Source organism: Sorex fumeus, unplaced genomic scaffold (genome assembly GCF_029834395.1).
Source record: "Sorex fumeus unplaced genomic scaffold, SorFum_2.1 ptg000072l, whole genome shotgun sequence".
Taxonomy (NCBI): Eukaryota; Metazoa; Chordata; class Mammalia; order Eulipotyphla; family Soricidae; genus Sorex; species Sorex fumeus.
The window spans coordinates 19382400-19398116 of record NW_026606129.1 but is presented as its reverse complement, the minus strand read 5'-3'; the positions used below and the strand labels follow the sequence as shown (position 1 = coordinate 19398116).

Below are 15717 nucleotides of genomic sequence, written 5' to 3'. Positions count from 1 at the left end.
TAATCTTATGATTTGATACTGAAAGAACCAGATTTGGAAAACAAATATAATCGTTTTTGAGGTTAGTCTTACATATTAAGTGGGTTGTTTCAACCTAATGTGTCGATTCCACAATGACCAGGATAACAATAAAACTATTTAGCAGAATCAGTTTTGGGTTTTGTGAAATTTAATTTAATGTGAAGCAGGAAAATGTCACTGTTCTTATAAGTGTAAAGAAAACGGTATATTTTCATATAAGGTACATTGCTTTCTGCTTTCTGAATAAGAAAATAGCATCTTTATTTATTAAAAAATTATGGGTACCATTTTTTGTCAGTAAGGAAAAGTATAGATAGCTTAAATCCATCAACTTTAGAACTTGGTTGTCATGTGTCAAGACAATTTTTTTTATCGCTATTTTTATCTGTATATATCTAGAGAGAAGATTAAGGTATAAGAATTCAAATTACAACTCTGAGTTTGTAAATCAAATATAATTTGTGATGGACCATTGTAAGTTTTAAATTCTTATGCTGTCTTGGGCCTTTATAGTAATTATTAAAAATTCTCTCACATCTGGGCCTGAGAGATGGTACAGCGGGAAAGGTACTTGCGTCGTATGCATCTGACATTGTTTCATCCCCAGCACCAATATGGTCCCCTAAGCTCCTCCAGGGGTGATCCCTTAGTACAGAGCCAGGAGTAAACTCTAAACATTGCCAGCTGTGGCCAAAAACAAAAACAATTTTTCTTTTTCAGACAAAAACAGTTTTATTTAAATGCCATTTAAATTTTCTGAAGAGATAGTAGCACTGTAGCACTGTTCTCCCTTTGTTCATCAATTTGCTTGAGTGGGCCCAGTAACGTCTCCATTGTGAGACTTGTTACTGTGTTTGGCATATTGAATATGTCACAGGTAGCTTGCCAGGCTTTGCCGTGCAGGCTAGATACTCTCAGTAGCTTGCAGGTAAGACAGTTGCCTTCCACGTAGTAGACCTGGGTTTGATCCCGGTACCTCATGTGATCTCTTGAGCGAGCCAGGAGTGATTCCTGAGTACAGTGTCAGCAGTGAGCCCTGAGCACCACCAGGTATGGCCCCAAACTAACAACAAACATTTTACTAATTATTTCCTTAAAATCTGATATTTATAGGTTAAAAACTTTACTCATAATAGTGTTTCAAGTAAATATAGTTGCATTTGTTTAAGTAAAATGTGGATATTTTGCTGCTAGTAATCAATTGTTTTCTTTTAGTATTTTCACACAATACAAATTGGAAAATGCTTTTAAAAATTACTTCACATTTAAAAGCAGTATCATATTGTGATTTTCAATGGTAGTGGTAATAGGAGGAGCCAACACACTCATGTAATTTTTTATTCTACAAAGCTAAAATAGCCCTTTGTATTTTATCTAAAACAAGATAGCACCTGCTTAGTAGTTACTTTTGTAGTAGGTTATTATTTTAATTCATAATTAAAAGTGAGGGTACCATCCAAATTTTTCAAAAGATTTGTGAAAATAACTCATTATTTCTATTCAGCAAGTTTGCTTTATTTAATTATGAAAACACTTCAGTGACTCAGTTTCAATTGATAGGCATAATAAATTAGAATATAGTGGATGCCTGATTGAAAAGAATGTTTGTAGACCAGTGTATTTGTTAAATTTTGTTTTCTCTTTGTTATTACCATAAAGTTGTCAGTTTCTAAAGAATGATTATTAAATCTAAAACCACTGATTCATTTCTTACACCTACTTTTTCTAAGGAATTAAAAAGAAAATAACTTTAATATTCTTGATTATTATGAGCATCTTAAATGAATGTATGTTCATTGATATATTATTTTTATAACAACAGAAAGGATTTATTGATAATCTTTTTGTTGCCTTAAACTTCTTGTGAAGTTTTAAATATATAAAATCCCTTTTTAGATACATTTTAGATATGTGAAGTCTAAGAGTAGAAGTGTACTATAAAATAAACTAAGGACATTATATGAAAACATGATATAGGATATTAAAGAAATTTTAAGGAAATCTGGCGGTTAACTTTAAATATGCATTTTCAAATGTTTATACTTGTATTTGTAGGAGTAAAACAAAATATATAAAGAATATGAATCATACATTAAAATAGTTGTCCATGGGCCAAATACAGTTCTGAAATGTGTTTAATCTGTTCCACACAGTATTTTTTTAAAATTTGAATTATTTGCCAACACTTATAAGTAAGGAGATTTCACATAAAATTTTGTGTGTATAGCTTATCATGAAAATGTTAGAGCAGATTAAAGGATGCTCCACTTACAGAATCAATGTGGGTTTTTTTGTTTGCATACTGAGGGCTGTCTTCTGGCTCTGTGCTTTGGAATCACTAGTGGTGGGGCTCGGAGGACTGTGTGTGGTCTTGGGTTTGAACCGGGGTTGACCCTTGGTCGACAAAGGAAGCTCTCTATACTCTGTCATGTCACTTTGGCCCTAGGATTTTATACCTCTATTTTTCAATATTGATTGTCCCACATTGAAAGCCAAATTCAGTGGTGGAAGAGTATAGAATGTGAGTTCTGGAACCAGACAGAATGGCTTCAGATTCTGCATCAGTAATTTATAGTTGTGTGACTATAGACAAATTAATCTCTGTTCTCAAAAATGATGAAAACATTTTTGAAGATGTTAAGATGATGAAATTAGGAGTATGCACAGGGATATAGAGTTGTGGGGCGTATATATTTCATGGATCATTGTTAACTATAATTATTACTTCATTTTTTTTGTTTTGCTTTTTGGGGGCCACATCCAGTGGAGTGATCCCTGAATGCAGAGCTTATTCCTGGCTTGCACTCCGGAATCACTCCTGTCAGACTCAGGAGACCAAATGGGATGCCAGCTTCATCTAGGATCAGCAGCCCACCCACTGAACTATCTCTCTGGCCCTGTTAACTAGTATTAATACTTTTTTGTCCTCACCCCACTAGGTATTTGACTTTTGACATTTATTTTCCATAGTTTGGGATTTGGTTTTGTTAATATATTTACTCATTTGGTAAGAGTAATTGATAAGATTTGTTATCAAACATTTGCTCTCATCATTCGCTATCATCAAATATAGTTTGCACTCCTCAGAGTTTCTTGCTTTATATGTATCTGTATATACACATCTGTAGCGGTCATTGATAATACTTTAGATATGTGGATTTAGGATTTATGAATTAGCTTTAGGATTGCTAACATGTAATGGAAAAGGAAGTTCTCTGCTTTCTTAGCGTTGCTATTGCCTACATCTTGGCAATTTATTTTATTTTATTTTATTTTTTTGCCACAACCCAGTTAATCTCTTACTGTGAATGTGGATGGGTGAGAGTAGGATAGTTCTGATGATAATTAGAAAATACAAAATTTATTTCAAAGTGAGAGGCTTAGAAAATGAACAGGACAAAGGACCATTTTATGTGCAAAAAGGTTGATTAAAAATTTGTATGTGTATGCACTTATCTGAAATCTTTTCTTCCATAAGTGGAGACAATATTCTATAACACGGGAGTCTCATTTGGTTGTACCTGCTTTTCAAAATTTTTACTTTTCATTCACTCCTCCCCCCCCCCCCCCCACCTTCTTGGAGAGCCTGGCAAGCTACTGAGAGTATCTCGCCCACACGGCAGAGCCTGGCAAGCTACCTGTGACGTATTCAATATGCCAAAACTTTATAACAACAAGTCTCACAATGGATACGTTACTGGGTCCGCTCAAGCAAATCGATGAACAATGGGAGGACAGTGCCTGTTTCTTCACCCTATCATTGAAATCCTCTCCCAGCACTTGAAATTTCAAAGATTATGTTGCTGACACTGGTGGATGCAAATAAGTGTACTCAGTTTAGCTTTTAGAGATTCTGATTTGGGGAAGTCATTCCTACTTTATAGTCATAAGACAGTGTTTAAGTAGGGGGCAGGAGATGCAGCACTGGGTTTAAGGTGCTTGCTTTGCAGTTTGATACTCAGTGCAGCCCGGTCCACTGAGTACAGAGCAAGGAGGGATTCCTGAGCACAGGGCCAGGTATGACACCTGAACCGTGAGCTGGGAAGAGCCCCAGACAATGCTGGGTGTGGGCCAAGCCCCTTCTCTTTCCAAATCTAGGTATAAGCCCTAGAGATGGATGAAAGAGCTGCATGCATCCTTTGCATGGTATATTCCCAGCCTCAATCTTCTGCAATGCCTCAACATAAAAATCAAGAACACGTAGGAGGGATACTAGGATCAGTGGTGGTGGAGAATGGGCACTGATGGGGGGATGGGTAAATCGATCATTGTGTGACTGGAACGCAAGTACGAAAGTTTATATCTCTGTAACTGTACCCCATTGTGACTGACTAGTAAAAAACTGAAAAAAAAAAACCCAAGAACAAACAAAAAATGTAAGTGAATTTCTGGAAGTTCAAAAATAGTTTCATTAGAAAATGGAACACAACTTCTTTGTGTAACACTTGACACCAGTGTGTTCCACCAGTGGCTCACACTTTAATATGGATTAATTAACAGAAATTATTGCATCAGTATTAGCACATTAAACTGAAATTGTTTTTAGACATAAGGATTGAGGAAGACCGTCCAGATGGTTAAAGAAAATATAGTGGTTCTTTATCCAATCTTGCCACTGTAAGCATAATATCAGAGGCAGAAAACATAGAGGAGATAAAGATATATTTGGATATACAAAGGTGAAAAAGTTACTTATATCGCAAAGCACCATATAAATTGAAGACAGATGCATTCTGAGAAAACCATATGTATCTTGTGACAAAGGTTTAATATCTTTAATATTTAAAACATACTTACAAATCACAAAGACATTATAATAATAAACTTCATCCACAAAACAGTAAACCAATCTTAGAGAAAATGCATGAAGTCTTCAAACACCCTCACTCAGTAATCTCACTTGTTACCAATCTCACTTGTTACCAGGGAAAGGCAATTTGATTTCACAGTATTATACCCCTGCTCCCCAAAATTGCCTATTCTCGTCATTGGTGCAATTAATTTTTTTTATTTTATAAGGTACTTCATAATATTTGATTACATTTAATATTCAAACACCAATCCCACCACCATTACACCTTCCCACCACCATATTTGGGATGTTTCCATCCTAAACTCCAATCCCTGTCCCAAAGTAGAACCGAAATAATGTATTTTGTATTGTTTGCTCTGAATAACTGCTGAAAATGCTACAAAAAAGTATCCATAGAGGAAAGAGTGTGAAGATTGTTCTATTTTGGCAAGGGCCATTAAGACCTTTTACAAGATATCACTAGCATGTTGTTAAAGGTTGATCCTTGTGTACTTTTTTTTATATATATCTGTAAATATATATGTGTTTGTATGTATATGTACATATATGTGTGTGTATATATATACATATATATATATTTCCCTCTAAGGTTGGTTACCTACTGTTTGAACTCCATAAAATGTGGTGTGGTACTCTTGGAGAATGGGTAGGGTGTGTCTTATGATAGGAATAGGTTCACTCGTGCATGAGGCTTGGCCCAAGCGTGTGGGGAGCGGCTTTGAGTGTGGTGGTGGTTGGGTTCTGGAGGTTTTTGGCTACCGGAGCTGAGTCCTTTGGGGTGGGGAGGGCTGTTACCCACCCCCCTCTGTGGCATTCCGAATGAAACAGGCTGGCATGGGGTCTGGTGGCATGGCTATAGCGAGCGTTATGTTATGCTCCCTTCTGGGAGAGAAGAACATGAGATCTGAAATTGGTGGTTTATTGTGTACAAATATTTGTAACGAATAACTTAACAAAACTTACCAGAAATCTTATTTTTTGATGCATGTTTTGTTCTCTCAGTTATTGAGATTTTTGAAGGTAATAACCATTGCTGTAAAAGGTGATGAGTCTGGGGCTGGAGTGATAGCACAGCGGGTAGAGAGTTTGTCTTACACGCAGCCAACCCGGGTTCGATTCCCAGCATCTCATATGGTCCCTTGAGCATTGCCAGAAGTAATTCCTGAATGCAGAGCCAGGAGTAACCTCTGAGCATTGCCAGGTGTGACCCAAAAAGCAAAAAAAAAAAAAAGATGAGTCTATTTGTAATATTTATAGCTATATAATGAAACTAGGGTTTATTAGAACTGATGAAATTGCCATATTCTCATGGGAAGACAAATATGTTGCATATAAGTATATTTAATATAGTTAATCACATTAATTTTTTTTGTGATTTTTGTATGGTTATGGGTCCACAACTATAGTGTTTAAGGGGCTTTTCTGTGCTTGCTGCCCAGGGATCCCTCCAGGTGGTGCTATATTTGTGTATATGCTGGATGCTGAGCCAGGACATCCTGCATCCTAAATACATGTTCCACCCATTGGGCTATCTCTGCGGCCCCCAAATACGTACATTTTAAGTGTCCATATCAAAGACATATGCACTTACATATCTTAAGTGTATGTAGTTACACATATATCTTGTTATATTCTAAGTGTATAGCTGTTGTGAAGAACATTTGCTGTATTTTGAAAGGCTTTGACAGTAAAACAGAAGGATGTTGTAAATATGGAAATTATTTAACTTGTCTTTTAGTGCAAACGCTTGCTAGAAACAAATGCATTTGAATATCAATGTAAAGATTACCTTACCCTTTTGGGGTGAAATTTTGCCAATGGACATTTTTTCCTGCTCTCTTACATTGTTGCCTATGTTACCGTGTATAGTCAGAGTCCCTGGAGCCTTTGGGAAGGTTGGTAAATGTCATGTGGGTAAGGCCTATTTAATCGCTTCAGTCTGGTATTTACTGTCAGTCATAGAAGAAAGAAAAAATAATTATCCTTTTTCTCTGTATGTTCACTTCCAGGTGACACTGTCCACTTGCCACAATGTATCACTCTTTATCTGAAACGAGACATCCTCTGCAGCCAGAAGAACAAGAAGTGGGCATTGACCCATTGTCAAGTTACTCAAGCAAGTCTGGAGGTAAGTGTTATATGTAGACATACACGGAAGTTCCTGTGTGTATATACCCGGGCCGGGGAGGCCCACTTAGCTCTGCTGAGGTGAAAGTCTTTCAGGGATCTGAATGGGGCAGGCAACATGAAGAACATTCGTGTGAGTAGTTGTCCAGCATTTGAAGTCACACAGTTTCACAAAATAAAAGGCTTATTAACAGAGGCATTAGACAAATATTAATCTGCTGTCTTTCTTCCCATATAAAAATTAAACAATTACTTCAGCTCATGGTATTGGAAACCAAAATGGTCTTTGTCAGACATTCGTGTATAGTTTAGGTAGCACAGTTCTTGTTTAGTAGTATTTTAGTTGATGTTCAAAGTTACTACATTACCGCCAAAGTGTTGACAACCCTCCACCACCTTCTTCTTTTAAATGGAATGATCTGAGGTGAGGTTATCTGTTTGAGGTGAGGTTATATGGTGCTGACAATGAATGGTTTCGTGTATGCATTTACTTTACCTCACCACCACCAAAGTGGCCCGAACTGTTCACCAGTGTCTTTGTGTTATTTCTAGTTCACTTCATCATTGCTCCACCCTCGCCCCTCCCTAAGCTGTTATAGTCATTTTGGATATCCAGTGCCCAGGAATTACTAATTGTCTATATCCTTGTTTTCTCTGTGTGTATGTATGTATATAGATAGATAGATAGATAGATAGATAGATAGATAGATAGAGATATATTGTATATAGAGAGATGACATATATGTGTGGGCTGGACCAATAGCACAACGGTAGAGCATTTGCCTTGCACACGGCCAATTTGGCCGATCTGAGTTCGATTCCTCCACCCTCTCTCAGAGAGCCCGGCAAGCTACTGAGAGTATCTCACCCGCACGGCAAAGCCTGGCAAGCTACCCGTTTTGTATTCGATATGCCAAACACAGTAACAAGAAGTCTCACAACGGAGACATTACTGGGCCCGCTCCAGCAAATCGATGAACAACGGGAGTACAGTGCTATAGTGCTACAGTATATACATACGTGTATATATAGTTATATGAGTAAGATTATCTAGCATTTGTCAAATATCTTAAGTCCAAGCAACTTGAGGTTAGTGTTGCAAAATAAGACTAGTCTGGTTTAACAGTCTACCTTTTAACAAGTTCTGTTTATTTACAAATTTTGCCGATAAATAAAATTGTTGAATCGCTGTTTTTCTGTGATTTCCTGTTATTTTCTGTTTGCTAATACTATGGTATTTTAGAAGTAAGCACTGAGTTTGGAAAATCTGAAATGTTATCCCTATTTTAAAAATTTTACAAAATATTTAATAAAATATTTGATAAATCGTTGAACCTTGGGTAACTATTTTAAATATTTTACTCATCAGGATTGTAAAGTGTATTTTACAATATTAGAGATTCTTTTGTTTGTTTTATATAACCTTTTAAGTTGATATGAACATCTACCATTAACTCATGCCTTGGGGAGTTAAGAATATAATTAATTCCTCAGAGTGGCTATTTCTTCAGTCTACAAACTCATAACTTTATAAAATGTTTCTTTTTGATGAATCTTAAATATTTTTGTGCCCCATAAAAACTATTATTGTTGTTTTTAATGAAAATAATATTTTTCTGGAACTTCCTTGTAATTTTTTTGTTTTTGTTTGCCTTTATTAAAATTATCAAAAAGACTGATGTCTAACATTTCAAAAATATGAAGAAATCATTAGTGTCCCATTTTAATTCAGTTTTTAAAAATTTCGGTGGTATAATAATGCTATATTTTATAGTGATTTTTTTAAAATGTCTTTAAGAAGCACTCATAGTTAAAATTAGTTTGCAAGCACTTATCAGTGGGTTTTTAAAAAAATGAGTTAAGTTTTTGTGCTATAAAGTATCTAATCTAATAATAGCACCTTTTCATGCATTTCAGGTTTATATGCCTATTTTAGTGCACAGTCTTTGTTTTTTTAAGTGCGTATTTTTCTCCGGTCTATTTTATTAAGTTTTGAGGATTTTTTGTTTTTACAACCTGGTTAAAAACATTTTAAATTAAATTTATGCTTTATTGTTTGTAGGAATGAGTAGTTACCTTTACTGAAAAGGCTTTTCGTTTATATCCTAGCCTAACATTTCTATGACATACAAAGTTATTAGGACTGAATTGATGTTTAAAAGTGCCATTAATTCATTTACCCCAAATGTTCATTAACAATGTAAATGTATGCTGATGTTCTATGAGACAAGGAAGTGACTAATGACTCTTCCAACTAACAACACTTAAAATGAATAGAAACTTTAGATAGCTAATCTTGAAGTAATCAAGACCCTCATTCAGCTTGGCATCTCTGTATGCTCTAAAACAGCTGTCAACTGTTAAAAATATATACAAAACACACATACGCACATGCACATGCAGAAAAAGAGATATGTAAATATGTAGTTCTTCAAAGCCCTAAAGGTTACTAACCGTGGTAGGTTTTGTGCATTGTATATGTAAATATTTTACATAAAGCATCTATTTCGTCTCCTTAGGTTTTCTTTTTTGCAGGGGGGAAAAATAAACGTGTGTTGCATTTAAATGGATTTGTCCTATTCATTTGAAGAATCATCACCTTTCTAGTATGTTTATTTATATTAATATATATGCTTTCATGGAGGCCTCAATATATTTTCCACCTTGTACATATTTTTCCCAAAGGGGAATTTGTGGTAACTGGATGATTCATTTTGTAAGTAATCAAACACTGGACTTAATTAGTGGTTTCCCTCTTTAAAAGTCATCTGTTGTTTCCCCCCCACCCCCCAGTAAACTGGTGAGGTTTTAATTTCTCACATTTGAATTTTGACATTTATAAAGAAATATGACATTACCGAGTTAAATGATTCTGAATGCTCTGAAAATGTACCAGCAAAAACAGCCACATTACACAGAGGACAGGAACTGTTTTTCATGTGTTTATTTTCCTGGGAGTCTGAGGCAGGTCAGTAGCTGAAAGAGGGCATAAAAAGAACTGCTTTGTTTATATCTATATATATATTTATATTTATCTATATATGCAAAAGGCTCATGTGAATTGAATTTTTAGCAGTTTCAATTTTTTTCCCCCCAAAAGGAAGAAACATGGAAAATATGACATTTTCCTATGTGTTCTATTTAGTCTCATACCATATATTTAATTGGGCAGATCTTAAATTTTGGGATCTTTGATCAAAGCATATTAGTATTTGAAAGGCTTCCTGTAATTCAGTTGAAGCCATAAAAAAGAAAAAAAAAGCATTCAACTTCTTATGATTATTCATTCTGAATATTTGTGACTTCTAATAATTAAATGAAAAAGTAATAATTTTATTTTAAACTGAAAATGGTATCAAGATTTAGGAAGCTTAATCTGTTAGTAAAATAATGTTATCAGAACTACCAGTTATTTTCACAGGCTTATAAGAGATTAAAATGTTGATCATGATGAAAGAACATTTTTCTGTATTTCATCTCTTTTGAGAATAGCGTTTTGTTACATATTGCCAGAATTTTTAGCTTCAATTTTATATGCTCTTTTCACTTACAGCCTTTACAGTATTCAGATAATTACTTAATGTATCTTTGTCTTTTTATAACATATCTGTTTCAAAGCTTTTTTCTACATGTATAAAATATTTAGTAACCTACTTAAAAAATGACACATTCAGAAAAATCCTGCCTACCCCAGTTTTGTCTTAAACTTTTTCCCCCCAGATCTCTGTTTCTTTGTCTTATCATCTAGAGTTCTATTAAAGATACTTGTTTTTTTTATTGAGAAATTGGTAATAATTAAAATCATTCACTGAAGTTGATGTAGTAAGACAGTAGTGTTCTAGTATGCTATTTAGTATCGTTTTCCATGTAGTAGATTTATATTTGAGCAAAACATGAATTATTTCTGCTGAAGATATCTGACCATAGTATAGGAAGCTATCTTACTTCTCTTTATTTTATGTATTTGCCTTTATTTTCCTTAAGGCAATATTGATGTATTTCACACTTCTTCAAAACTGTGCCACACCATATCCCCATAGTGCTGAGATCCCTTCACTCATGTCTGTCAACACCCCATACTCTTTGTGGTCTCTATCCTCTCTTGTTCTGGCAACCTCTGTTTAGTTCAAATCCGAAGATTAGGGTTTGATGTTGTCAATTCCCCTTGTTTCTTTGTATGTCATGTATGGGTGAGATCACTATGTATTTTATTCTTTTTGACTTAAGTAGTTTAGAATTCCATACTTTTACTTTATATATGTTGTCATATGTGGCAAGATTATTTTTCTTATAACTAGAGTAGTATTCCTCTGTGTGTGTGTATCACATATTGTGTATCTACTCATTTTTCATTGAACACTTGAACACTTTCCATAACTTGTAAAGGTAATAGAACTGCCTTAGGATTCCCTATGACCCTTCAAATTAATGTTATAGTTTTTGGATGGATCCTAGGATAGAAGTTGCTGGATCATTGTTTTTCCTGATTTGAATACATCTTTATCACTTTTCATTTTCATTTTTCATTTAAGACTTTTCATTTAGAATTTTATTTTATCATATGTCTTTTTCATTTAAGACTTTATCATAGCCTTTTTCAGTTCTATGCAGTGCCTTTGGGCTGTTGATTCCGGTCTAATTCTATATTTTATACTTTAAAAGATGTTTTTTAATGATGCACCATGATTTAGAAGGTTATTCATGATTGAAAATCAGGTATGTAACAGTCTTCCAACACCAGTCCCTTCACTAGCTTCCCCTTCTCTCCAGCAGTGTCCTCAGTTTCCCTCCCGCCATCTAGCCTACTGCTCTAGGCTCTTTAAAAAATGTTCTTTTTCTTTCAGGCAGTGTGGTTTACCATACTGGTCCTGACAGCATGTCATATATAACACCTTATCACCTTCCAGCACCAGCTCCTGCTCCAGTGTGACCACTTTTCTCCCCCTTTGTCGCACTGTTCCTCTCCCTGTCTTACTGCTCCCCCCCCACCCCCGCACCCTGCTCCACACACACACACACACACACACACACACACACACCGTGGTCTGCATCTCACTGAAGAGCAGTCCTCGAGTGCTCAGTTTTCTCTGACATTTTGTTGTTGCTTTACTATGTTTTTTTCTATGCTGCACAAGAGGAAGATCGTTTTGTATCTCTCCCTCTTTTCAGCAACTTGAGAAACATCCAAACTGATTTCCAAAGAGGCTGGATCCTGTGATGTGCCATCAGCAATGTCTATGTGTGCCTTTCCCTCACAGCCCTGGCAACACTTTCCCCTCTGCATTGTGTTACCAGCTCTTCTCAGAGGTGGGAAGTCATAGCTCATTGTAATTTTGATTTGCATTTACTGATCACAAGCAGTGATGAGTATTCTTTTTAAATGCCTCTTGACCATCTTTATATCTTCTTCTGGGAAGTGTTTAAACATCTCGGTCCATCTCCTTTTTCTGGGGCGGGGGGGGGGGGATGGGAGGAAATGGAGGTCTGAGCTACAGCCAAATGTGCACAGGGCTTACTCCTGGCTCTGTGCTCAGTGATCACTCCTGGCAGGGCTCAGGGAACCATATACTGTGCTAGGGATGTAAAGTAGGTCACCGCAGACACATGCCTTATCCTTTGTACTAGCTCTCTGGTGCCCTCTGTATATCTTGATGGGGTTATTTCTATTGTATGTTTATGAATTCTAGTAGGAAGTGTAGACAGATATTTTCTCCTTTCAGTAGGGTGTCTTTGTGTTCACGGGGAGGGTGTGCAGGTGGATAGTATGAGTCACACCAGGGAGATCCGTTTTGAGACCAGGGCTCATCACATGCAAGGCAAGCAACCTGATCCACTGTACTATCTCTTGGTCCCTTATTTTCCTTTTGTTTCCCCGGTCCTTAGAATCCTGTAGGTCCTAAAGACATATTGTTCAGTTGAAAGCCAGTGTTAACCAGTGTTTTGCCCCTCTTTATTTCTTCCTGTATTTTATGGCTTCTGACCTTATATCCTAGTCACCGTCACTGTCACTGTCTTCCCATTGTTCATCGATTTGCTCGAGCGGGCCCAGTAACGTCTCCATTGTGACAATTGTTACTGTGTTTGGCATATCGAATACGTGATGGGTAGCTTGCCAGGCTTTGCCGTGCAGGTGAGATACTCTCGGTAGCTTGCCGGGCTCTCCGAGAGGGGCGGGGGGAATCGAACTTGGGTCAGCCATGTTGGCCGCTTGCAAGGCAAACACCCTACCGCTGTGCTATCTCTCCAGCCCAATATCCTAGTATTTAATCTATTTTGAATTAATTTTTGTGTAGGATATTACTTACTTTCAACCCTACAGTTGGTTTAATGAGCTAAAGCTAGTTAATTTAGAGAAATTAAAGAGGAAGACCTTCCTTTCCTGACCAACAGCTCTTTGGTGATTTTTCCATTGTACCAATAATAGTACAATTCCAACCTGGCCATGGTATTCATGGCTTTCTTACCTGCATGACCTAATTCAGGTGAACTAATTCTGGTGCTTCTCACATAACCCTGTTCTGACTTTATTCTTGCTTTCTTAGTATACACCCTATAGGCAATCCTTTGCTAATTTTTCTTTCTATTTTTTTCTCCTGGCTAAACTTTGAACTTTGTAAGTATAGGACATAGAGTATGGATACTTTTTTAAACAATGAACAAATGAGTGAGCTTTTTCTTTTTCCCAAGTTTGCTTCATCTGTTTTTTCCTTATTCTACCTTTTTGCTTCTTGTTCTCAGTTGTTGGGCATTAAATTTTTCTCACTGTCTTAGGTTATTGCAGTTCTTGAATATTTCTTTCTTTTTTTTTTATTTTGAACCTTGAATGTCAATGTACCTTTCCTCTGACCTTCTCTGCTTTGGAATAGCTTAAAATTCACTTTTTAAAAATAAAGTTCCATATCAGAATTTGTATACGAATTAATACGTGGGTGCATTAGTCATCTAAAGAGTAAAAGGGAAGGGGCCAGAGCCATAGTACAGCAGGGAGGGCATTTGCTTTGCATGCAGCCAATCCAGGTTCGGTTCCTGGCATCCCATATAGTCCACCGAACATCGCCAGGAGTAATACCTGAGTGCAGAGCCAGGAGTAACCCCGGACCATCGCTGGGTGTGACCCAAAAAGCCAAAAAAAAAAAAGAGTAACAGTAAAGTTCCCCATTGTTAAAAGGCCCTGTGTTGAATCTCAGTTGTCCCATGCTCACCCCTTCACTCATGCTTTGCTTGGTGTTGGTGTGCTCCTCGTCCTGAACTTCTTCCCTTCAGCCCACCTGAGTACTACTTGCTTGGTGTATTAGACCCAGCTCTGCCTGGAGGGAGGGGAAAAAATGCCATTTGGTTTAATTTCTGAGCTTTTCCATTGTTATCTTTTCCCGATTAATCACATCCAAGTTTAAATTTGATCCGAAGATTTTTGTAGTGTGGAAATTTTCTTTATTTGCTTAAAGAAGACTCTAGAATTTCTTTAGAGGTGGGGTGTGTGAAGCGTCTTTGAGCCATCTGGTGGCTATACCTGGATAGTATTTCTAGCCTAGTTTCGAAGGAGCGAAGGAGACCCCTTCTGTTAAGAAGAATCTCTTAACAAAAATTCTCACCTGCTATCACATCTGACATGTTGGCCTACAACAAAATATCCCTTCAGGTATTTTTTGCACTATATTTAGCTAGCTTTTACAGCATACTTGAATCTCTCTCTCTCTCTCTCTCTCTCTCTCTCTCTCTCTCTCTCTCTCTCTCTCTCACACACACACACACACACACACACATAAAACGAGAGTTGACATGATTGATGGTTTTGGTTGGTTGGGTCTAGGCATAGCTAGAAGTGATTTAGAGCCATAACATTATCTTAAAACTTTAGAAAAACAAAACTCTACTCAGTGAATTTGACCTAAGGTCAATTTAATAAAAGGTCTATTTCTTATGAAAGAATTAGCCAGAATTTGGAATGTTTAAGTACTGAACTAGCCAACCAGCTCTCAGCTGTCATGGCTTCTCAGAGTTATTGCTGGTTTCTTGCACATTATAGCTCCTTCTTTATTCATTTACATATTAGAACAGATTTCTCCCCCATGGCTTAGTATTAAAATAAATGATTAGTCCTTTACAGGTATAATTCTTCATCTTCCTTTTGTTTCTGCTAATTCCACTCTTAGTATTAGCCAATTTATAAAACTATTTCTACCTAAACTGCATTTGAAGATTACAGACATTCTTGCCTTGATCTTACCCAGTCAATGGGGGTTGGGGGTGAATAGAATATTCAGAAGGAAGGTAATGGTAGGGAAAAAAAATTAAACCTTTGGAAAAGGATTCAAAACCTTATGTCTTCTGCACTCTCTTGTGGAAGGTATTAAAGACCTGTTAAGCCCAGGTCTGTTCTTTAAATTCTCCCCCAATGTTGCTACATAACAGCAAGATAGAGGCTGGCTAGGTAGTATGGGAGGCCAAGTGCGTACCTTGTGTGTGACCAATCCTGGTTCAGTCCTCAATATCTCATGGACATGGTGCCCAGAGGCACCAGTGTGGCCCTGAAAACTCCCCAGCCCTACCAGGGTGGCTCAGGGACTCCTCAGCACTTCACAACTCCAGTAGCTCCACATTCTTGGACTCTCGAATTGAGCCACAGACTCAACTGACTGAGAATCACCAGGAGATAACCTGAGGTACCCTGCTGAGTATCTCTGGGGAAGTGCAGTCAACTTTCATATTTACCAAGATATCAGGAATGTTCTGGTAGATTATTTTTTCATCGGGCT

General features: G+C 36.8%; 1 protein-coding gene across 1 annotated transcript in view; it reads left to right on the top strand.

Moving 5' to 3' along the window:
• Positions 1 to 15717, top strand: part of TBC1D5 (TBC1 domain family member 5) — a 568371-nt gene that overhangs the window by 221663 nt on the left and 330991 nt on the right. The window contains exon 4 of the mRNA XM_056129598.1: positions 6844 to 6962. Within this exon, the coding sequence (XP_055985573.1) occupies positions 6866 to 6962 (97 nt within the window). The 5' untranslated portion in view covers positions 6844 to 6865. The remainder of the gene's footprint in view (positions 1 to 6843; positions 6963 to 15717) is intronic.